The sequence below is a fragment of the Penicillium bovifimosum genome (assembly GCF_028826915.1).
Source record: "Penicillium bovifimosum strain IBT 22155 chromosome Unknown utg000004l_segment0_segment0, whole genome shotgun sequence".
NCBI lineage: Eukaryota > Fungi > Ascomycota > Eurotiomycetes > Eurotiales > Aspergillaceae > Penicillium > Penicillium bovifimosum.
In genome coordinates this window covers 627,249-650,016 of record NW_026622713.1, presented here as the reverse complement: position 1 = coordinate 650,016, position 22,768 = coordinate 627,249, and the positions used below count along the sequence as shown (strand labels likewise).

Genomic DNA, 22,768 nt, shown 5'->3' with positions numbered 1-22,768 from the left:
CTTCGGATATCACGGCGATAGCCTAATACTTTGTACACATGTACGCCCAGGCTCCAGCTGCCAGCACGTAAAATCGAGTCTACTGGCCAGTCACCCATATTAAGTTCTTAACCCTAGAGTCTGAGAGTCACACGACAGGGACCTCAGCTCACGCTTTCCTACCGCCACTGGGTACCGTATACGGGGTACTAGAGTACTATGAAAGTTGTACTGCGGCTCATTGGCTCCTCGGTATTTAGCTATTGCCTCTCGCTACACACAGGTTATCCTGTATTATTGCTTTTGCACTCACGAGAAACCAATTCATTATCAAGATACTGTCTGGCTAGCCAATACTGTAATGACTTGCTGTGACCGTATCTCCCTAAGCTACCGGAGTACTAAGTCGTGGTTGTTTGTTGAAACGCTCTTCTATACCTAATCGGGACTAGCCCCCGTAAGTCGCCCCACCTTGTATAAAGCTTGGCACTGCGCTCTGTACGGACTACGGTGTAGCTATTCGATGCTCTTTCCTTTCCCTTCTGCGTCCTCGGTGGACTCGTCGGCTAAAACTGCCCGTACTTTCAAGTATACCTGTCCTACCTTTCAACTTTGTTCCCATATTGCTAGATTGTTGTTGTTGTTGTTGTTGTTATATTTAACGTCCTGGGGAGACGAGAGCGTAGCTCCCGTCTCCGTGACCTCCCATGGGGTATGGGGACGTGCTAAGCTATGGTATTATGTACAAATAAGTGCGTCCATAGAGAGCAACTCGTTCTTAAGAAAGATGTGGGGTGAGGCCCCGTCAGCTGCCCGTCCTTCCCCGACCTGTGGGATGGATGCAGGGTTTTTGCGCACGCTAGGTGCTGTGTCGTCGCCGTTATGTACCGGCTTGTCCCATATTGCTAGAGGTACCTCACAAGAATCATCATGGCACTTCCTTCGAGACCGACTGACTTCGATGCCCGATACATCCGCCGCCTGGTAGGGACTAAGATCACTACCTTTTGTGACTTTGAACCCCTGCAACAGCCGTCTGCTCAGCCTGTCTCTTCCTCCACGGCTGCCGTTCTCCCTCTGCGCCCTCCGCCTGGGGCTTCCCCTTCAGTGATTGGCCGCTCGTTGATCATCACGGAGAAGCTATCGGAGAGTGCTGTTCATCCCTCACAGCCAGAGGTCGACATGGGCGTTGGGTCTCCTATGACAGTTGGCAAATTTTTTGTGCCACCTAAAGGAGAACCCGACACAGGTAGCTTCTATGCGAATATATTATCAGATTCCTATCACTGGGACGGAGGACGCTGACCTGGCTACACTAACCCAACAAATCCAACCTCCAGAGGTGTGTGGTGAACTAGAGGCGTATAAGGTATTGATGAGTCAATACTGTAGCTCTGTTCCACGATTTCTTGGTTACTACGAAAAAACTCAAGGGGAACATGATCTCGTTCCTGGTGGCTATGTCAAATACCTCGTATGGGAAAAGGTGCCTGGTGAACCTTTTACAGTGAAATCCTTCTGGAGCTTGGGTCCCCTTGTCCGAGCGGATATCCGTGCCAAATTTCGTACTGCCTTTGAGTCAGTTTGCGGAAATCCAAGAATCCAAGCTGGCAGACAGACTAAACGCTAATACGATTGACAGAGACATGCTGCGTTGCGGTGTGAAACCACAGGAGTCTAGAATCTCGAAGATCATCTATGACCAGTCCACTGGCAATGTGTACGTCAAGGATTCTACGTGGAAAATGAGTTCAGTCGCATTTCGGGGTTTCGAAGATCATGGCCAATCCTTGATGAACTTCAATGGTCAGACACCCGTTATGTCGCGTACATGCTGGCAAACCCACTCGACGAGAGGGACTGGCGTTCTCACCCGGAGAAATGGCAGTTATGAAAGGTTAGCGATGTTCCTCTCGGTAAAAAGTGTTATGTAAGTGAACGTTTCATTCATATTTGGGTATTGTGATTCCTATCTAGAAATCGAGGGGGGTTTCTACTGGAGCTCTAGAAGTCATATTGTGTAGATAGGAGGACCGATTCGACGATAGGGACAAACAGGGCCGAAGTTCGGTGTTGATCTCAGAGAAATATTGACGTGAAGTGACCACTAACTAGCTACCTCCACCGTAATCACTTATTTCACAGTGATGTTGGTTTCATTCATGTTTCAACCGGTGAGGTTTTTCGTTAGAGCCATGTTCCACCCGGTTTCGTGCCGAGATAGGCGCTCCTTCCTACCTGGTCAACATCAGTGTTGTCATATGATATCACATGCTCGGGGGCCTTGATCATCAGGCTTCACTTTAGGTAGCTAACTACTTAAACAGGCACCCCGCCTGCTGTAGTGAATTAACTCTTTCTCTCTCTCCCACTTCCCACAATGATATGTCTTAACTGACAGATACCGACCTCCTGCATCGTGTTCACTCTCTCCCTGCTCTTAGCCTTCAAGCTGAGCTCCCACTGCTCACTCATTACTCCGTAAGCACTCCCGGTTATCTTTGTTTTGTATAGCCTGCTCACTCATGATGTTGCTATAGCCTTCATTGTCAAGAAAAAACAGACCTCTCGAAATGAATCGACCCCCGCTTCATATTGTCCCGAAGAAGCTAGCCGAGTCCCCGGTGCCGTCGTGCCGAAGCTCGAACCCAGCCTATACCATACGATATCAAGCGCCCAACGTAATATTGCGTTCGTTGGTGCCCTTCAGCCATGGCTGGATTTTTTAATGATGTGCAGACCACACACCAGAACCATATCTGGCGCAATGAAGTCCTTAGCCTGGGTCTTCAGACACGTACTTACGGAAATGTCGTAAGCAGTGCTGCCAGCGCCGGTTCCACAAATACTTCGGCGATGTGCTGTACTCTATCCTCACATCGCAATCAAAGGGGATACGCTTCGCGGATTTCAAATGCAGACGGTCTGCTTTCACCGGCACGCCTGATGTGGTATTGAAGGATCAAGGATGAGAATCGCGTTTTGAAGGCCGTGTCGCTGGCTAGGTATCGTGGCCCGTGGCTTCCTGGACGATAAGCTCGATGGACGATGATGCTACCGACTCAAGAAAATACTCGCCCAGCCAATCAAGTACATGCAGAAGCTAGACTGCGTGTATGGGTTCCTCAGCAACTATGAAGAGACGATCTTCCTAAGTCACCTCGTTGATAACCAAGGCATATGGAGGGTCGAATATCCTTCTGTGGTCCAATAGAATCCAACACCGGGGTGATTCAGCCGACAGACTAGAACTGGGTGTGTTTGCAAGCTCCCGAAGACATCAGCTGGAGACGATTCGCAAGGTCAAGGATGCGACCGACGAAGAGCGTCTACCACATATGAGACGCCGACAAATCCCCCCGCTGTCTCTATCAGGCGCTGTTTCTTCCATGTAGGGGATCATGCTTTGAATCAGGGACCGGTCAATAACACTCCACTGCGATGGGTTGTACCGATATAGCCGCCGGGACTCCGCAAGTCCCCCTCGTGCCATTGGCACCCGCCGCGATATCCAGAAACGTCGCCGGGACTCCGCAAGTCCCCCTCGTGGTTTGACGCAGTAAGAATCTGGGTCGATATGAAGGTCAGAATAACTTGCTGGTCCGATGAATGAAGGATGCTCAATGCATTTGTTCCACACGCGCGTTGCACCTTCAACTGTAGCACGGCGTGGAGAGCTCTTGACTTCCCGTGTACTCCCGAAGAAGCAACAGATAGTGGAAATCTCAAATCATGACAGCGACTTGTTTGGCGACTTCAGAAAGTGGGGCAAGATTGGCGGTTGATGTTCCGGAGATTGGTGGCCCGGTGGGAGATAAAGTTGCTTAAGCTTTGTGGATACTGAACACAGATCAGGCCTCCACTTTACATAGTTCTAATAAGATTTAAGGTCTTCTACTGTAGCCGAATAAAATGTAGAACATGATTGGTTCTATGGGTTCAAATTGATCACTTAGGTATCCACAAATCCCACAAGTTCTGGTAAATCGCGTCCACTGATAGGTCTTGCAAACAAAAGATGTAGTACGTGCATCTATGTACTGCGCACCCAGCCAGTGCTTCGACCTTGACAGGGATCAGGTAGCAGCGCCCTCTCGATTCTTCGCGCCTATCGAGAAAGATGCCATTCCCTTGCCCTGTCTCGAGGATAAAGAGACCCGAGAGAGGCTCGAAGGCCAGCGCAAATTTCAAAATGGTCAGGGAAGGTTCCATAACCTACAATTTCTACGATCATGCAGAAGGTCTCGTGAATTGTATCCAGACGGTATTTCAGCGCATCCGACGGAATGGCTAGCCTTCAGCCCGCATGATGACTAGTGCGCAGTGCAGCTGGAACTTACCAACGACACGACGGGACGACGCAACTTGCGGTGAACATTTGGACTTTGTCATATACTGCAGTCTGCACCTGAAGGTGGTGGGTAGTCATTATGCCGGGTGCCAGCACTAGCAGTCATTCCCTTTCATACGAGGTATCCCGGTGCCCAAAGGCCTTGGGAAGATAACTGCGGCGCTCAGCTACCGCCTATTCTATGTTCCTGTTTAGGGGAAAGCGTTAGGGTAAATGAACGGAGTATCCGTAATAAGCAAGCGGTGAATTTGTCTCAGGGCTTCTTCGCGAACAACCAATCAGAGCGAGAGGATTCTGCTAAGTGAGTGTTTCGGCCGCAATAACACAGTAGGCGACGGATAACTACATCTGTTTGGTCATGCCGTAGGTCATGCAAGCTGTGCTCCCCCGCATCCATAGGCTCCTTATCGCCTAGATAGTTCTTCTCTCCTTCGTCCGTCCTCTTGTCTGCCTTTTCATCATCTTCTTTATCTCTCGTAGCCCCCATTGACACCTTATTGCTCAACATTGCTTCTCAATAACATCCAGCGCTTCATACTAAAATTCCCTCCCCCAATCCATCCCAATTGTCTTGATGGCTTGTATTTTAGATATGGATCAGCTTACAGCTGAGCTGATCGTCCATCTACAACTCGAAGACGCCTGCTCTTGTTCGGAAACCTTCAAAGGCAAATCCCGGGGTCCCACAGACGCGGAGTTGGCTTTCCAGCTACAAAAAGAGCAGCTGGAAGCAGTCTCACATACTCTCAAGGATAGGCGAATGGCCATGAGTTTTGCAGCCGCGGTTCAAGCGGATGGGCGCGTCCTAGCTGAAACCCAAGAGCAAGAAGAGATCGCATTCAAAGATCGTCTTGTTGCGCGTCAATGGGTGGATGGTGAACGTCTTGTCTCGCCCAATGATCCCGAGCCACAAACAGCGGGTTTAGATGATGAGACTCTGAAAAAGCTCGAGGCTTTGTATGTGTCCGGCGTGAAAGGATTCTTCGACTGGGACCATGGAGACACGGCTGGCAGTGAAGCTGACCATGCTGAATCATCTGCTTGGGCAGCTCGACGACCTCATCAAGCACGACCCCGAATGACTCAATGTGTCGCTTGTGGAGAAAATACAGAGTTCTTCAACGTAGCGCGGGCCCCCTGTCGACACGAGTATTGTCGTACTTGTCTGGAATCTCTTTTCAAAGCTTCAATAACAGACGAATCGCTATTCCCTCCAAGGTGCTGCCGCCAACCAATCAGTTTGAGCACGGCTCGCATATTTCTCAAATCCGATCTCGTCCAGCTGTACGAGAAAAAGAAGATTGAGTTCGAAACGCCAAACAGAACGTACTGCTACTCCACTCGGTGTTCTGCCTTCATTGAGCAATCCCATATCGTTGGTGAAGTAGCCACATGCCCGGAGTGCCGGCACACGACTTGTACAAATTGCAAAGGGCGAGCACATACGGGCGATTGTCCAAATGACTCTGCTATGCAGCAACTGTTAGAAGCCGCACGAGAAAATGGATGGCAGCGCTGTTATTCGTGCTGGCGACTAGTGGAACTTGAACATGGTTGCAATCATATGACGTCTGTGCCCCTTTTTCCCTCTGACTACCCTGCTTTCTGACGAAGATAATAGCTGCCGCTGTGGTGCCCAATTCTGTTACAATTGTGGGGAGCGGTGGAAGAATTGCGGATGCGAACAATGGAATGAACATCGTCTTCTTGCGCGTGCATACCAAATCGTTGATCGAGACGAAGGTCATCCGGTTGCACCAGAGATTGACGGAGCTCATATTCAAGTTCATGATGCTTTAGTTGCAAGAAGAGTTCAGGAGCTTCGAGACAACCACGAGTGCGGACATGACCGATGGAGATTTGTACGAGGGCCCCATCCGTGTGAAGAATGTTCCCATTATCTGCCAGAATACATCTTTGAATGTCGCCAATGCAGGCTGCAAGCTTGCAACCGCTGCAGAAGGAATCGTCTTTAGGTATGTTCCATGCTTTCGGTCCCAATCCCGACATTCAACGCTATGCCTAATCACCTTTGGCACCCTTTATAGAAGGCCCGGAGGCCTAAGCGTGCTAATATGAACATCATATTGGTTATGTCTAATACATGTTTGAGTGGCTGGGAAGACTGGAACAACGTGATGGTTTTGGCAGAGTCGGGTTGGTCGTGGATAGAGGGACAACAAGATTCTTTCATCGCAGACAGCTTCCAGACCGAGGCCGTCAACGTTGGAGGCTCCGTGGATTGCCGTAATAAGTATTCTTGTCGCAGTAATTGTCAAAGTCCAACAAAGGTAAGGGGTCCTGGCCATGGTTATTGTGCATGACTCGAAGGGTCTCCGCGATGTGTCCATCCAACACTGGGTTTCGGAAGATCATGGGTTTGCTTTTCGATAAGCGGAGAATATAGACCGGTACTGGTGTCTCGCATTCATGGGCGGTTTGGTAGTCATACTCGGTGTTGTTTAGGTTGACCACAAAATAGGAGTGCTTGCCGGGGTCGATCATGACCGCAAGGAAACGAGTCGTGTTATTGCCATCGTACAGATGGAGGCTTTCTGGACCTTCTGGGCAAATGGACGTATGGGTTCTAGATAATCATTCGAATCAAGGATCCTGTTAGGAGTATCACCAGGTATTCGCATCGTTCCTGTAACGACGTCTGGGGGCAACTCGAACAAGATCCCTCTCAAATCTATTGCGAGATGAGATCACTTCACCACCGTGAACGCCCTGATGCCAGTTACCGAGGATGTTCCCATCAACCTCCTTGCGTTTCGACCGGCCATCCCGCATCTCCCCTCAACCAAACGAAGAGATCGACCACGATGAAGATATCAGCTATCTGGAAGAGATTGGTGCAGGCATTGCATGCCCTAACACCCGACGAGCCGTCGTTTGCGGACTGCGTCTTGGGCTCTTCAGGCGTTGAGGGCATGCAATGTCTGCATCTATCTCTTCCAATTAGTTGATGCCGTCATCGTGATCGAACTCTTCGTTTAAAACAGGGGAGAGCCGTGCGTCCCGTCGGTCAACGCTCGAAGGCTGTGCGCTCTTGAGGCAAACGGGTCGATTTGGCAGATACCACCTAGCATAGCATCAGGTTAACCTAAGGATCAAAGAGACTGGGAGCTTGCGGTCGAACAGTAAAATCCGAGAGGTGTACATAAGAGCTGGATTCGAACTGAGGGACTGCTTGCCCACAGGGGCGAGGCGGCCAACCGCCTGGTCAGCGTATGACAATGATAATAATAAAATCAGAGGGGTGTAGGAGTGTATTGCTGATACCTACTAGAGTAGTAAGTGAACAAGGGAAGCCAGACTGTCGAGGGAGGTCACACCTTCCCACTACAATAGGCAGCGACCCACAACCATCAAGAATTTACCTTCCTAATCTGGACTGAGCTCTCTTGAGTTTACTCTCTGCATCATATTACATATATCATCCTCCGAGGGTATATTATGTGCATAACTCTGAGCGACTAACATGTAGGTATGGATGGTTAAGCCTAATCGAAACCCTGGAACTCATCGCCTCCTGCGGCGCCTTCCACCTTGGCGCCCTCCACCTTGGCGCCCTCCACCTTGGCAGCCTCCCTCAGCAACCGCTGCCGCTCATTCTTAGCACGAACTTCCTCCAGCATGCGCTGTGTTTCAAGAGCTTTCTGCTTCTGATCCTCCGGCATTTGTTCCCATCTCTCTTTCTCCTTCCGTGCCTTCTTGAACTCCCTCTTCTTGAGTCTCTGCTCCCGTTCTTCCGTCTTTTGACTCCAAGCCACACTCTCAGGAGCCCGTCGCTTGGTCGACCCCTGATCCGTAGTCTGCGCATTGGCAGCCTCAGCCATAGCCTCCTTGCGACGCTTTTCTTGTTGTTTGTCCTTATAAGTGTAGTTGGGCCAGTCAAGAGTGACGCCTAGCGTCTTGTCTCCTTCAAAGGAGCGTAGTTCAGGCATCTTGGGCAGTTTGAGGAGCCCCCATGCTTTGCCAAGAGCTTCCCAGTCGAGATCTGCAACTCGGAAAATACTGCTTGCTTGGTGCTTGCTGTAGCTGCGCAGCCAGCTGACGAATGCCTTCTGGCCCTTGTCGTGCATGGCACGGTCTTTCAACACGGCTTTGCGGATTTTGTCGGTGGCGGCTGTGGCCTGCTCGTCGGTGAACTCTGGTAGGTGGTATGGCGCGACTGGTGTTTTGCGGATCTCAAGGAACGATACGTAGTCCTCCTCCCGACCGGGGTGGATGAGCACGATGCTGAGACCTCGGCGGCCGGCACGGCCAGAACGACCGCATCTGTGAATGAAGGTTTTGGGGTCGGATGGTGGGTCGATCTGGACTACCAAGTCCACGGAGGGAATGTCGAGACCGCGAGCGGCGACATCGGTGGTGAGGAGGATGGAGGGTGCGGTGGATGTAGTGAAGCGGATGAAGTTCTTTTGGCGGACGTTGGCTTGGTGTTTTCCATGTAGAGGAACTAGTAGGAAGTCATCTCCTAGGATTATCGGTAATATCATGGCGAGGTAGTCGACGCTGGAACATGTTGATACAAAGAAAATGGTCTTTTGCGGTGTGGGTTGGACGGAGGAAAGAATGTGCTTCAAGATAGCGTATTTGTGAAGCGGAGGTGTTGTCAAGTATGTCATTTGCAGACTGTTCTGGGGTCAGATTGGGGCGCTTGTGGCAATAATTGGGTAATAGAACGAACCTTGCTGGAGTGCGCTTTTCCTCAATACCAGCTCCTCCTTTGACCTTGACAGCGATTTTGACTGGATTCCGTAGACCCAGGCGTACGATCTGATCAACAGCCTCGCTGATACTAGCACTAAACAATCCCGTCCTTCGCTGCTTGGGCAGCCGGCGCAAAATCTTTTGTAGGTCATCTTTGAATCCAAGATCCAGAAGTCTGTCGGCCTCGTCCAGGACAAGCATTTCAAAAGACGCCTGGGGGCAGTGAACATGTGGTGAAGAAAGTAGCTCCAACAATCTTCCAGGCGTACCGACCAACACATTGGGCGAATTCTTAAGGAATGATTTCAAATCTTCAGCAGGAGTTGTTGAGCCACCCAGAAGGAGCTGCGGAACGACCTTCAATGTCGACGCGGAGGATTTCGGGCGAGGGACGCCCTCTTCAGCGGGCTTGATAGCTGCGGCCGAGGCAGGGTGGAATTCCAATAGCGAGAGAAGAACTTGATGGATTTGCATGGCCAATTCTCTGGTCAATGAACGTTAGCATAATCTCCGCAGACATGCAATTGCGCATTACCCACCTCGTCGGAGAAATGACAATCGCTCCCACATGATGCTTCTTGAGAGGCTGATCAAGGCGAAGCAGCTTTTCAACTATCGGTATCAAGAATGACAAGGTCTTTCCACTTCCAGTGACAGCCTCCACCACCACATCCTTATGCTGCATAAACAGAGGTATGGCCGAGGCCTGGACTGGAGTCATGCGCGTAAAGCCCATTGAGCCCACAGCATCGAGGGTCCATTCTGATAAGGGAGGCGTGAGAGCGTCCCACGCTCGTGAGGATGACTTAGGAGGCATTTGTATATTCCCACACAGCAATCCAGTCGTCAAATCGCTTCAAGTGTCGTCGCAAAGAAAAGATAAAAAAATAAAAATCCGTTATCGATTAGATACGCAGCACGTGACCACGGCTGTGTCGGGAACGGAGATCGCGATCTGCTTTTACCAGTCCGTCAGCCTCACTTCGATCTGATACCACAAGTGTTTTGGTGTCCGCATCATGCATAGGGTCCCTGCCTTGTGTTACCAAATTGCTCATCTATAATAATTCCAACAGGCGCCTTGACGTGCTACCAAATCGCCCATCATTGCTTCGTTAGAAAGTCTGTTGATACCCCGTCGCACATTCGCTTGCGACAGCGCCGATACCTGCACACGACCACTATCTGGTGTCATTCGCACTCCATCACTGCCATTCTTCACCCTCAGGACACCCAACATGTCCTCGCCAAATGCTGTACCTGAGACACCTCGCGTGATATCTCCGACCCCGTCGATATCAGACCGGTCAGAGTCACAAGACGGATATGCCGTACCATTAACACGGTCTGCAGCACGTCGCCAGCGTCATCCAGATTCTCCAGATGAAGGATCCAGCTCAGCACGCACGCGAGCTTCGAGGTCCCCTACAACACGCACAGCGCGCAACCGCCGATCAAACCCCAAGATACCCGCCTCGCCGCCCCGTTCAGTAAACGGCACAGCCTCAAGCGGCCATCTATCCCCACTAAGCATCCCCGATGCACTACCTGATCTGTCCCGGTCGCCATCACCCATTGGACTCATCCCTCTACACGCGCGCTACCGCAGCTTCATCCACCGCCATGAAATCCCCCGCAAGCTCCTCCACGTGTCGATCGGATTCTTGACTCTATCGCTCTATACCAAAGGCGTTCAAACCCTGCAGATTACCCCGGTACTATTTACCGCTCTTGTGCCCATTGCAGCAACGGACTTGATTCGTCACCGATTCGAGAAATTCAACAAGTTCTACATTCGCTGCATGGGTGCCCTCATGCGCGAAACAGAAGTCACCGGCTACAACGGCGTCATCTGGTATCTGCTTGGCGCATATGTCGCCCTCCGTTTCTTCCCCAAGGACGTCGGTGTCATGAGCGTGCTACTCCTTAGCTGGTGTGACACCGCTGCCTCAACTTTCGGCCGTTTGTACGGCCGCTACACCCCGCGTCTGCGGCCGGGAAAGAGCTTGGCTGGCACCGTGGCCGCCTGGCTCGTTGGTGTCGTTACCGCCGCTGCTTTCTGGGGGTGGTTCGTGCCTGTCGTTGGGCCCTTCCCCAATGATCCCGAGGATGCATTCATGTTTACGGGTCGTTTGAATCTGCTCCCGAACTGCGTTCGTGGTCTTCTTGGCTGGGCGCCCAGTGACTCGGCGGTTGTTACCGGCCCTGTGGCTCTCGGTGTTATGAGCTTCGTCTCTGGCGTTGTTGCTGCCGGCAGTGAGTTCATTGATATGTGGGGTTGGGACGACAACTTGACTATCCCTGTTCTGAGTGGAATCGGCCTCTGGGGTTTCCTCAAGGTCTTTGGCTAGATACCACACTTTTGATTTGTTGGCGCCTGGACAGCATTGCTTGTTCCCTCTTCTAATACTATATTCTGGTGCATCTTTGAACAGGCCTTTCTTTCACTTCTCTATGTACTTTTCGGACATTGCGTCGCATCAACGTTCGTATTCATGGTTAGACACCGCGGACGGACTCTCGTCGTTTTCTTGGATATTCTCTTCTCTTCACCTTTCCTTCTAATTCTGTGTTCTGCAAAGTTACTCTCTTACTCTCTGGACGTGGGTCTTGTACGGTTTCACATACACACAAAGACTTTTTGCTCATAGATATTACTACAGACATGTATGTACCTGGCAGCTAGCAATCCATGAGACTCCAGCTTGCCTGAGTTTTGACAAGAAAAGTCGTTGACATGTTTATCCAAGAAATTGTAGCTGCTCTGTCGCCACAAATGCTTCTGTTCAACGAAAGAGCCAAATTACGCTGAACGCCAGGCTCCGATTCGCCAAAAAAAAGATGTATGCAAGGGTATAGGAGGGCATTAAATAAGATCCAGAATGCTGACACGGGCGATCCGTTTCTTCTTGCCAGTTGGGGCCCGCCTGTGCTGACCATCGGCAGTTAAGATTTCGGATGGATGTTGCTCCACTGGTGACGGCTCGATGGACCAAGTACCATCATGCAGTACGATGTTTTCCAAATAGCCCGAAGTTTGGGGCTTTGAGGTTGTGCTTTTCGTCTTCTGCGGAGACTTCGCAGGAGACCCCTTCGCCTGCTCCCTGTCGTTCCCATCGCATATCTTTGTGGCCAATGGTGCCACATGCTCTGGTTGGAGCTCGGCTTTGCTGCAAGGCTTGGCTGGTTTGACACTCGCGACTTTAGTGTGACGAGTTCGAACTTTGGGTGCTTGAAGTGCCTTCTTCGGTGAGGGTAGACGTGATGGGCAAGGGACAGCGTCTTCATGCCGGCTCTTGGGGATTTTCGATGAGAGGCTCAGGGACTCGATGGCCATTTCGATGTGTTCGATCTCGGATTTGTCCTCATACTGCACCTTAGGGACTTTCTTTGCTTTTGACGCTGACTTTCTGGACGGAGAGGGCAGAGTTACTAATCGGCTCGTTGAGAATTCCTCCATGTATGCCTCGGAGTCATACGAATCAGATACTGAGTAGCTGATCTTGAGCCCTCGTGGTCTTCTTGCCAGCCTAGACGGGGAAGAGTGGGAATCCATGCCCAGAACCTCCGATGCTTCAACTTCAAGATCCCCGGTGCCCAGAGCCGTGCGCCTCGATCTGACGCGGGTTTGATCTGCCATTGGATGACGCTTGATATTGGCGGATGGAGATAAGCTGCACATCGAAGAAAATGCGTCAAGAAGATCATCGACGTGAGGAACGTAGTGCATCATAGGCGATGATCTTTGCCGAGTATACATACTCGGAGAGGAGAAAGGGTCGTCTTCCTGGTCCACGACTATTGGAGAAGCAGGGCCAGAGCCAGGACCCAGCCGTGAGAGGGGATTCTTGGTAAATGGCTTTGAAGTCGCAGCTTCCAACAAGTGTGCCTGTTTGGTTGGCGATAATTCAGACCTTTCTTTCGTAAGAGTTCCGTATTTCAAGATACTCCCCCGTTTCATTCCAGCGTCAATCGGTCCTTTCTTCTTGGGAGGGGCGCGTCGAGTGCCGGTCTTCTTCTTGGCTGCAGCTTGTGCGGCTTTTTCGGCTTTCTCAGCCTGCTCTTTCTCCCAACGTTTGACGACTTCAGGAGCCCCCAGTCTTGCGACTGTCTCAAAAACCCAGACCTTCTCGATGGAGAAAGGATCAAATCGTTTTGTGACCCGAGACTTTGATGGCGTCGGAGGAGCGGATTCAGCAGCTACCTCTGGGTCATCCTCTTCCTCGCCCTCGATTGAGGTGATCTGAGATGAGGTGATCTGAGATGAAATGATCTCCTGGGATGGAAGTGGTGGGTTTGGCTCTTCGGCGAGGATATCTAACCCAACGACATCCGCCGGGAGCATATCCATCTGGAGCTCTGTCATTCCGTCTGTGCCGAAGCTTGATCGGCTTCGATAAATTTTTTGCAGAGTAGGACCACAATCGGGTACAAAAGAAAAACCTGGAGATACGCCTAGAACTGGTCGCTGAAGACGTAGTCTGTAAGAAATGAGAGGCTCGGCTAGCAGTTTGATAACTTTCCTCGCCCCAGACCGATAGTTCCATTCAAAATGATCTGCAGCAAATGTTCGGATGGCCAATGGATCGATATCTCGATCCCAGGCCTCTCTGAGGCGACTCCGCAAAATGCTCATGTCTTCATCGCTGGAAACTTTGGGCTTCGCATAATACTCGAGAATAGTTCGATCGGGGAATGAGTCTGGAATGCGGACTGCTTTATGTTTCTTTGCAAAATAGCCGCTCTCGTTCTCATCAAGTTCAAACTGGAGTCTGTCTCTCCATTCGTTCAATCCCGTATCCAGATCCGATTCAGACGCCAGCGCCTGCAGAAGGTCTTCGCCAAATCCAGCCTTGGCAATCTCCGCGGCAATCTTACTGCCACATTTTGGCACTCCAGAGGGTAGATAGTCTCCTCCACTGAGCATTGCGAATAGAATCATCCCCGGTCGGTCAAGGGGTATGTTGGAGGGATGTCCATCCTGGCCCATCGCATAGCAGGTGACATGAGTTGCAGAGGAGCTGTTACTTCCACTCTCTTTCGAGAAGTTCATAATAGTCAAAGATGACCCAAACATCAATGCATCGACATCGTTACTCATGACAGCGTCCACGATGCCTGCCTGCTGCAATCGTGCACATTCGGCTTCTGCCTCCCCGGGGGCTTCATGCCAGGGAAATCTGAATCGCTCAATCAGGTCCTTGGAGCGCCTAATGATCGGGGCATTGCCGTAGCTGTGGCCTGACACTGCCTTCCCTCGCTTGAAAGCAGGCTTTTGCGGTCCATCATAAACGAAGAGTGGGTGTACTGGCAATGCAAGTAACTTCAATAATCGATAAAATAAAGTGCGTAGCTCTGGATTTCTGCCTCCGCGACCTGCTTGAACTTGAAACAGCCAGATCGAGATGTCAACCGCAATGCGGATCGGCCTCGCTGTCCGCTCCAGGTGCGTCACCGCCAATTTGGCCAGAGAGATACGCTCTCCAGGGCCAATGGCATTGATGAGTCTATGGAAAGTTAGTCTATTAGATCGAACAGCATGGGAACGATCTAGTCTCGGCGCCTCATGCAATCGTCGATAACCGGCGCTTGCATGGATGACCCCTTGCGATATATATCTGTAGCGGGGGCCGCAAAATCGAGAAAGTCGCACTTACCCCGGAATACCCATAGCCGACTGCACCTGGACAAGCTCAAACAATACAATAAAGATATCAAAAGAGCAGATACGGTCCCCTGTAGTTTTAAAGATGTATCGGTAGCTGTTTGCGGCGAGAGAGGAGGTTGTTGAGTGTTGACAAGAACATCGATGTAAATAAAGACGGCCCGATGTAGATCCGTGGCAACCAGGACCGAGCTCCTCCCCCAATGAAGCCCACAGCCTCACGCAGTATAGATCACATGTACAGACTTGTCGGTCAATCATCTTTTGGTGTTTGACTTCAATCCGATGGCGTTGAAACTCCAACTGGTGTGCCGGTGAAAATAATATTTTGTCGCGACCCGAGACTCTTGTTGCTCCCAGTAAGGAGAGCAACGCGCCCGAGTCCAATCAAGCACCACGCAGTATGGCCAGTGAAGCACCCTCGATGGGTGCCAGCAAACGCACTTCAACAACACCCAGCCTGCGCAATAGCCAAGCAGCACGACCTGCGTCCCCTCATACACCACAAGCACGATCCGGAACCTACCCCAGCAGCACGTCACCGGGCTCCTCCTTTCGAAACGAAGACGATGCGATCATATTCGAGATAGGTGCGCGATGGCTACGCGCCGGATTTGAAGGACACAGCGCCCCAACGTGTGTGGTCGGCTTTGGACCCGAACAGTCGAGGAGAGCAGGGGATTATCGAGGATGGATCCAGGGCAGCATCGGAGACGGACGGCTACCACAACCTGTCGATGTCGAGGAGTGGACACGAGCGTACGAACTATGGCGGTCGGATTCGCGAGAGATCGATCTAGGCCTGGTTGAGGACAAGATCGAGCGCGCGTTTCGGGAGACATACAACCAATTTTTGTTGACAGATGCAGGCACATCTCGCCTCGTTCTTGTCCTTCCCTCTCTCATGCCACATCCGTTGCTGTCATCGCTACTGTCGACGCTCTTCAGTCGCTGGCGCTTTCCGAGTATTACACTTTTGTCGAGCGCAGCCATGTCAGCAACGGCAGCTGGATTACGGTCGGCTTTGGTAGTTGACATTGGCTGGGCCGAGACTACTGCAACGGCGATATATGAATACCGAGAGATAACTACGAAGAGAACGACACGGTCTATGAAGCATCTGATGCAGGAAATGGGGCTGCTTCTCACTGGGCTGGCTTCCGACGGTGATCATGACGCGAAGGTTACGGACAAGATCTCTGTCGGTTTTTCATACTGTGAAGAAGTGGTCAGTCGGTTTGCTTGGTGCAAATCCCGAAGCGAAGATGATACAGCGGCGGACGAAAACGACCAGACCTTGTCAATTCCATCGCCAGCAAATCCTTGCCAAGAATATACAGACGTGCCTTTTTCGCGACTCGCCGAGTCTGTCGATAAGGTGCTGTTCGCACCGGATATTGCAGAACATGAGCTGGATGACGAAGAAAAAACCTTGCCTCTACTTGTCTACAACACACTTCTCTCACTGTTTCCCGACACACGAGGCACATGCATGTCCCGTATTGTCTTTGTGGGCGGCGGCGCTCGAATTCCTGGGCTACGACGGAGGGTCCTCAAGGAAGTTTCACTCTTGATAGACCGTCATGGATGGAGTCCGGTTCGAGGCAAAGCACTCGAGCGACAGCGACAGAGATTGGAGGAGCTGAGGCTTTCAACTCGCAAACCTTCAACCGAACCCGAACCTCCTAAAAGCAACGAAGAAGCGCCATCCACCGACGAGAAACCAGCTGATCCTTCCAAGGAAGTACCAGAGATTGACTTTGTGGAACAAAAACTCCGTCGACAAAACAAAGACATTCCAGTTCCTATCCAAGGAGTCTTGCGTGAAGTTGAATCGCTTGGCCCATGGGCTGGTGCGAGTCTGACAACTAGTTTGAAGATTCGTGGTATGGTAGAGATTGAACGAGAGAAGTTTCTACAGTATGGACTTGCCGGGGCCACTCGAGACATGGACCATGTTCCAGATCGTCGATCGGGTTTGAGATCTGGCGGCGATCGGTCGAGTTGGACGTTGGCAGGTTGGGCATGAGAACTATGTACAATTTCAATAGATACCCCATTGATTTTCCGAGTAATCTCGCATTCATTTTTCACAGTCAATCTTACAATATCTCTCATGAAGGATTGAGTCGGACCTTTCGGCAATTCGGCACCGACTCCGCCGCGGGGAACGAGCTCCCCCGGATTATCCCCAACATTTCCTCGCAGGATGTCCGGCATATACCGGCAGTCAATAGGACGCGAATAAATATGGCCGATTTTACCCCCCCACCTTTGCGTGCACCGACGGCATGTGTCGCTTGCAATAAAAGAAAGGTACGAGGGGAGAGAACCGCACAAGCCAAGACATACTAACCTCTTAAGGTTCGCTGTATCTTCAATGACAACCCTGATGTATGCGTCAACTGCGAACGGCATGAATGGCCCTGCTCGTAAGTGAAATGGACATGTTACGACAGAGAAGGATTATTGTTTAGCTGTTATACAGGCGACGGGAGCGCAAGAGAAAAAGAGCTCAAAGCAATCATGACTCCATTGCCACCAACACAGAAGTGGTCAGAAAGAGGCAGGTGACCTGGGATGAGGCGACGAACAACATCAGCCCTACCGAAACTACCGGATCCTCTTTAGTAGGCACGGATCGTGACCAGGACCGGAACCGGCGCCGTAACTCGAGCCAAGATGGAGCTGGCGCTAGAGATCATGCAGCAGCAATCTCTCCATCTTCAAACCCATACTCAGCGGCTTCAGCCTTGAGCTTTATGGCACGGTCCCGCTACTTTGACGATTCGGTAGCAATCAACGAAGATCAGGCTAGATCATACCCGACAGGAGACGCGGACGGGCCAACTGAGGATGACATTCAATTACTCAGATTGCAAGGTGCATTTGACCTGCCACCAAGGGCTATCCGAGAGGGATTGATCAACACATTCATGGAACGATGCTCGCCATGGATGCCGATAGTTGAGCGGAGCTGGCTGGAAGAAAGTGGTCCCCAGAAGCCGTCGATCTTACTCCTCCAATCTATCTTTGTTGCTGCGAGCCGAGTCACCTCAGCGCCGGCGGTGACTGCATATGCATCTTTGCATCAGTTCTATCGTCGCGCAAAAGCTTTGTTTTGGTGCGGATACGAAAGGAATCCATTGACAGTTGTCGCAGCGGTGTGCATCTTGCAATGGTATACCCCGGAAGGCCCCGAGCACGTTTCCACCAATACAAGTGGATTCTGGCGATATGTAGGAGTAGGCTTGGCCCATCAGATTGGATTGCACAAGGAGCCCGCGAATATGAGAGATGCCACTATAAGACGCAGGCTCTGGTGGTCTTTATATGTAAGTTGCCAATGAGCCTCCTCATTGGTATGGAGCAGGACTAACATCAGCAGGCCAGAGACTGTTGTGTTTCTGCCGGACAAGGTCGGCCCCTGGCAGCCGATATGGATGACTGCGAGGTTGCACCACCGTGCCTCGAGGATTTCCAAGATTCAAGCTCGGATGCCACTCTGTTCGTCGCATACGTCGAGATTAGTTCTATCCTGGGCCATCTCACTGAGTACTGTCGCCGAAAAACGCTCACACGTCAGGCTCGACAGGATATCGAGAATCGCTTGTATCGTTGGACGCGAGAGCTTCCATATCCACTCCGCTTGTTTCGCGATCGTACGTCAGATGACACATCACCGCCGAAACGAACACTGGCCCAATACAACTTCGAAGCACGTCAGGTTCACATCCCGTACTTCACCTGCCTGGCAATCATGTGTCGACCCAACCCGGGACAGTCCTCGTCCGCAGCAGTGCTTTTAGCCTCTTCATTTGTGGCCGGGATATTCGAAGACTTCCTAGCTCGAGACGAGATTAGGTTCCTGGCCCCAGTGTTTACCTTTCACCTTCTGGCTGCAGGGATTGGGCTCCTCTCGTGCAACAATATACCAGCACATCGGGAGAAAATAGCAGGCAATTTGGAAACAATCTATTTGGCTTTGGAGGAGCTCGCAAAGCGCTGGTCATCTGCAAAAGGAAGCCTCAGAGCTTTGAAAAGTATTGATGAAAAGCAGCAGAGCACAGCGACAGTAGATGCACTGTTATCAATGGCACTTCCCAGAGAACACCAACCATTCTTCGAAGGATTTGGTCCGGATCTTTCTTGGGCTTGGTCCAGTCTCATGAACCTCGGTCAAGCCGCGGGGCACGATGACAGAGGCCACTCTCAAGCGGCCGGGAGTCTAGAGGCTATAGAGAGTTGGACCGAGTCCCGGGCCCCGGATGCCATTCCTTCGGATGAGTACCGGCCACTTACGACGATCCTAGAGCCAAATGCCGGCTTTGCTATGGGAGATATGTCGCAGGACGTCCCGGGCGATTTCTTTCACAATCAATACCAGGGAATGGGGGATTGGCTGTTCAAGGATTTGGAATGGAATGGCGAAGTTGCCTGGTAGACCTTGGAATCCATGACTATGTACACCTAGGCGCTGAGGCTCCACGAGAACACCCCACGGAGAGCGTAAAATCATACACGCCACTGGCAAATATTTGCGGGTCTCTCCTCTTCCAATTGTCTCATGGATTCGGCACTCGGTGATTTCGGCAACCTCAAACGTGGACGGTGGGGACGCGAAAATGCGGGGAATCGGGGGATCGACAGAGCTCAGTTGAATGATAATGAACGAGTTGGCTTACAGCTTGAACATACCATTTCAGATCAATATCCACTCAGCATTCACACCACACTGATACAATTGGCACCATGGCCGAAATCCCAACCTTCCATAACTTGTCCCTCGAGAGGCACGGAAATGTATTCGTCCTAACCATGCAGAAGGCGCCAGAGAACCGGTTGAACTCTCAGTACTGCCAGGAGATGATTCGGGCCTACCGAACGGTAGAGAAGATCCTGGGTCCCGACTCAGAAGGCGCAGTAATTACGCGAGGCAACGATGCCAAATTCTGGTGCACTGTAACCAAACCCAGAACCCGAGTAGCCATGACCAGAAGCACTAACAAAGATACGCCTACCTAGGGACTCGAGCTGGATGAAGCAGACAGCAACCCATTCGCCAATTCAGATGGCTTCTACCCTGTAAGCGCATTGCCACGACCAGCTTTCACATAATAGAGACGCTAGCAGCACATATACCCAAGCTAACAACTTACCTCCAGCTCATCCATACAATCCTCGACTTCCCCTTCCCAACAATTGCCTTGATAACCGGACACACGTTTGGCGGAGCCTGTCCATTTGCGCTAGCCCACGACTACCGAGTCATGAACTCCCGCCGCGGCTTCATCTCCATGCCACCCGTGAACCTGGGCCTGCACTTCGACGGTATTGGCTCGCTGCCTCGGCTCAAATTGCGGCCGGAGATTGCGCGCAAAATGCTGCTTGAGGCGCATAGGTGGACTGGGCCTCAGGCACTGGAGGACGGAATTGTGGACGCTGTTGCGGAGCCGGAGGAGATGTTGAAGGTTGCGTTGGAACTTGGGGCGAAGTGGGCGCCTAAAGCAAAGATGGGGTGAGTGCTGATTTGGGTTGAAATCTCGGTGAGTAATGCACCATGCTAACTGTTTCAGTGTTTACGCTTTGCTTCGTCAAGAGCTTTGGGGAGATGCTGTTAAAAAGTTCCAGAAGATTAGTTATGTTCATGCTCGGGTGGTATCGGCGCCTGCTAAGGCTAAGATTTGAGGGGGTTATTTCTACTACTCGGGCTATACCTAGTTATTCAAGTGATACCTGCATGTGACTATATGAACGTGTAGATACGCCAAGTCTTGAGAGACTAGATGTCGTTCGTACCTTCCTGGGGGATCTCACCGAGTCAACGCCTTCCCAGGAGTGTTTACATACGTTTTAGGCAGGCACGATTCAATGCAGCAGGTGCTAGTGAGAGAGCAATAAATTGCCAATGTCTAGACTTAGGGCTTAGGGCTTTAATATCTCTGATTCTATAATTTGGCCTTCTTCTGTTTGCTCCACACTTGCACTTCAGGCAGTTGGGCATAGTTCGGCGGAAAGAACCGCGGCCCCAGTATCTTCTTCTGCACCTTTCCTGTCCCCGACTTGGGAAGTTCACCATCGACCACACGAAGGATGGTCGGCATCTTGTATCCAGCCATCTTACTTCGCAAGTCTTCCCGCAGCTCCGAGAGTGTGAGGCTCTTACGAGTTGTGTTCTGATCTCTTTTGAGACTGATCGTAGCAGCAACTCGCTGACCAAACTCCTCATCCTCAACACCGACGACCATCACTTCGGAGACATAATCCAGACCCATGATCTCACGCTCTATGTCCAGTGCGGAGATCTTGTATCCGCCTGATTTGATAATATCAATCGAGGCACGGCCTAGGATGAAATAGTATTCTCCTTCGCGGCGAGCAATGTCGCCTGTTTTGAAAAATCCGTCGGCATCGTGTGCATCTGCCGTTGCTTTTTCATCGAAGAGGTATCTGGGAGACGCCATTGGTCAAAAGACAGTAGAGGTCGAGCAAGCAAATAGGACTTACTTGGAAAACATGTAAGGGCACTTCAATAATATTTCCCCTTCATCCGTCAGCTTGAGGGTAACTGCCTCAGCAAGACGACCAACGCTGTTCTGCGGTGTTCCATCAGAACCAAGATCGGTCTTGATAACTGCGCCGAACTCTGTTGCACCATATCGAGTGAGAATTGGCTTGTTCCTCAACTGATGCCAAAACTCTTGCACAGGCCCAGGAAGTGCAGAAGTACCACAAAGCATTACCCTAATCCTGCGTGCACCAGCAATATATTGATCCCGCACCTCAGGAGGCTGGTTGGCAATGTTTTCTTCGTAGTAGCGCATCATACGCATATAAATGGTGGGAACGCCCGAGAAAAAGGTCAGACCATCTCTCCGCCAGCGTTCCCACGTCCAAGCAGTATCGAAGCTACCGCTTCTGAACTCGATGCTTGCGCCTGCCGCTAGGAACGGCAGGAACGTCAGTCCCACGCCAGAGGCATGGTGCACTGGAAGGATATGAAGGACTGTGTCCTGATCTGTGATTCTGTAATGATCCGCATCCGCCTCCCCGTTGCCGGAGATATAACTGCGACGCTGGACAGCGCCCTTGGGAGGCCCTGTCGTACCAGAAGTGAAGATGACTAGTGCTGCCCCGTTCATGTCAGGGACTAGGCCAGACGAGATGGCCATCTCATCTGCTGGAATAAGGGTGGGGCTAAAGTGGGACGCAATTGGAGATACACAAGGGATGCGGACGCCCTTCTGCTCTTCCATGAAACGTATCACAGACTGGGCGGTTTGCTCGCTGGTTGTACTGGCTACCAGACCCGCACATCGCGCTTTTGCAAGGAAGTACGAGGCTTCTTCTGCGGGGATTGCGGCAGCTGCTGTTCGTTAGACTTGTCCTTTCCATTGATATGGCTGGAACCTACCCATAGGTACGACTGCTGCACCGATAGCAAGGATCGCAACGAAGCCGACGGTATATTCATACCCTCCCGGCGCAAGCAACCCGATGTACACCTCTCTGTCTGCCATCAAATCGCGTCGGACTTCAGGGCTGAGTGTGGCTTCCAGGACCTTGCGGAGGGACAGAACATCCGAAAGAAGATCATGGTATGTCTTCTCAACGCCGGCATTTAGGTCCCGAACTACCAGAGGAGATGGCCTGCGTTGCGCATAGCGCAGTAGTCTGTGGAAAAAGGGAACGTTGGGGAGGACATTGTCTCCAACATGTGGAGGTATGAGCGAAGTGCGGTCTCCCATTTTGAAGTTGAGATAGATGACTATGGCTTTCTCGACCTGGGACAATTTACTGTCTTATGCTCAGCACCTCCGGGCATATTAATTGCGAGTACACTTCGGAATTGCTCCGCTCAATTGACCAGCCAATAATCGATCGCCTTGTTTGATTTTATTCGGCTACTTCCCCGCGTTCTCGATGTCCCCCGCGGAGTGGTGCCGGCATTCGGGACTCGGTGATTTCCAGAGCGAAAGTGATTGAGCCTAGGTAACTGAGCGAGGGTCAGTAATTTATGAAGAGCTAAAGGATGCGTCGATCAACAAGAAATA

At 51.3% G+C, this 22,768-nt stretch overlaps 11 protein-coding genes across 11 annotated transcripts; 7 read left to right on the top strand and 4 right to left on the bottom strand.

Annotated features, from left to right (window-relative positions):
- Positions 1-909: 909 nt before the first annotated feature.
- Positions 910-1,873, top strand: N7515_004531 (uncharacterized protein; the record flags this gene model as incomplete). The annotated part of the gene is made up of 4 exons (XM_056665275.1): positions 910-1,185; positions 1,256-1,557; positions 1,622-1,699; positions 1,756-1,873. 4 exons carry the CDS (start codon positions 910-912, stop codon positions 1,871-1,873), a joined length of 774 nt encoding a protein of 257 aa, XP_056522225.1.
- A 1,147-nt stretch (positions 1,874-3,020) lies between these two features.
- N7515_004530 (uncharacterized protein) lies at positions 3,021-3,542 on the top strand (the record flags this gene model as incomplete). The annotated part of the gene is made up of 3 exons (XM_056665274.1): positions 3,021-3,069; positions 3,136-3,370; positions 3,395-3,542. The coding sequence occupies 3 exons, from the start codon at positions 3,021-3,023 to the stop codon at positions 3,540-3,542; spliced, it is 432 nt and encodes a 143-aa protein (XP_056522224.1).
- A 1,380-nt stretch (positions 3,543-4,922) lies between these two features.
- On the top strand, positions 4,923-6,130 carry N7515_004529 (E3 ubiquitin-protein ligase; the record flags this gene model as incomplete). The annotated part of the gene is made up of 2 exons (XM_056665273.1): positions 4,923-5,903; positions 5,945-6,130. 2 exons carry the CDS (start codon positions 4,923-4,925, stop codon positions 6,128-6,130), a joined length of 1,167 nt encoding a protein of 388 aa, XP_056522223.1.
- Positions 6,131-6,550: 420 nt separating this feature from the next.
- Positions 6,551-7,123, bottom strand: N7515_004528 (uncharacterized protein; the record flags this gene model as incomplete). Its single annotated transcript, XM_056665272.1, has 2 exons — positions 6,551-6,894; positions 6,988-7,123. 2 exons carry the CDS (start codon positions 7,121-7,123, stop codon positions 6,551-6,553), a joined length of 480 nt encoding a protein of 159 aa, XP_056522222.1.
- Positions 7,124-7,836: 713 nt separating this feature from the next.
- spb4 (ATP-dependent RNA helicase SPB4) lies at positions 7,837-9,866 on the bottom strand (the record flags this gene model as incomplete). Its single annotated transcript, XM_056665271.1, has 3 exons — positions 7,837-8,971; positions 9,027-9,533; positions 9,589-9,866. The coding sequence occupies 3 exons, from the start codon at positions 9,864-9,866 to the stop codon at positions 7,837-7,839; spliced, it is 1,920 nt and encodes a 639-aa protein (XP_056522221.1).
- A 421-nt stretch (positions 9,867-10,287) lies between these two features.
- Positions 10,288-11,400, top strand: N7515_004526 (diacylglycerol/polyprenol kinase family protein; the record flags this gene model as incomplete). The annotated part of the gene is made up of 1 exon (XM_056665270.1): positions 10,288-11,400. One exon carries the CDS (start codon positions 10,288-10,290, stop codon positions 11,398-11,400), a length of 1,113 nt encoding a protein of 370 aa, XP_056522220.1.
- Positions 11,401-11,915: 515 nt separating this feature from the next.
- On the bottom strand, positions 11,916-14,720 carry N7515_004525 (crossover junction endodeoxyribonuclease; the record flags this gene model as incomplete). The annotated part of the gene is made up of 2 exons (XM_056665269.1): positions 11,916-14,556; positions 14,707-14,720. 2 exons carry the CDS (start codon positions 14,718-14,720, stop codon positions 11,916-11,918), a joined length of 2,655 nt encoding a protein of 884 aa, XP_056522219.1.
- A 397-nt stretch (positions 14,721-15,117) lies between these two features.
- On the top strand, positions 15,118-16,743 carry N7515_004524 (putative actin-related protein RO7; the record flags this gene model as incomplete). Its single annotated transcript, XM_056665268.1, has 1 exon — positions 15,118-16,743. One exon carries the CDS (start codon positions 15,118-15,120, stop codon positions 16,741-16,743), a length of 1,626 nt encoding a protein of 541 aa, XP_056522218.1.
- A 221-nt stretch (positions 16,744-16,964) lies between these two features.
- N7515_004523 (uncharacterized protein) lies at positions 16,965-19,158 on the top strand (the record flags this gene model as incomplete). The annotated part of the gene is made up of 4 exons (XM_056665267.1): positions 16,965-17,030; positions 17,079-17,146; positions 17,203-18,049; positions 18,103-19,158. The coding sequence occupies 4 exons, from the start codon at positions 16,965-16,967 to the stop codon at positions 19,156-19,158; spliced, it is 2,037 nt and encodes a 678-aa protein (XP_056522217.1).
- Positions 19,159-19,466: 308 nt separating this feature from the next.
- N7515_004522 (enoyl-CoA hydratase/isomerase family protein) lies at positions 19,467-20,402 on the top strand (the record flags this gene model as incomplete). The annotated part of the gene is made up of 4 exons (XM_056665266.1): positions 19,467-19,676; positions 19,740-19,799; positions 19,880-20,232; positions 20,291-20,402. The coding sequence occupies 4 exons, from the start codon at positions 19,467-19,469 to the stop codon at positions 20,400-20,402; spliced, it is 735 nt and encodes a 244-aa protein (XP_056522216.1).
- Positions 20,403-20,662: 260 nt separating this feature from the next.
- On the bottom strand, positions 20,663-22,462 carry N7515_004521 (uncharacterized protein; the record flags this gene model as incomplete). The annotated part of the gene is made up of 3 exons (XM_056665265.1): positions 20,663-21,164; positions 21,222-22,080; positions 22,129-22,462. 3 exons carry the CDS (start codon positions 22,460-22,462, stop codon positions 20,663-20,665), a joined length of 1,695 nt encoding a protein of 564 aa, XP_056522215.1.
- Positions 22,463-22,768: the final 306 nt, after the last annotated feature.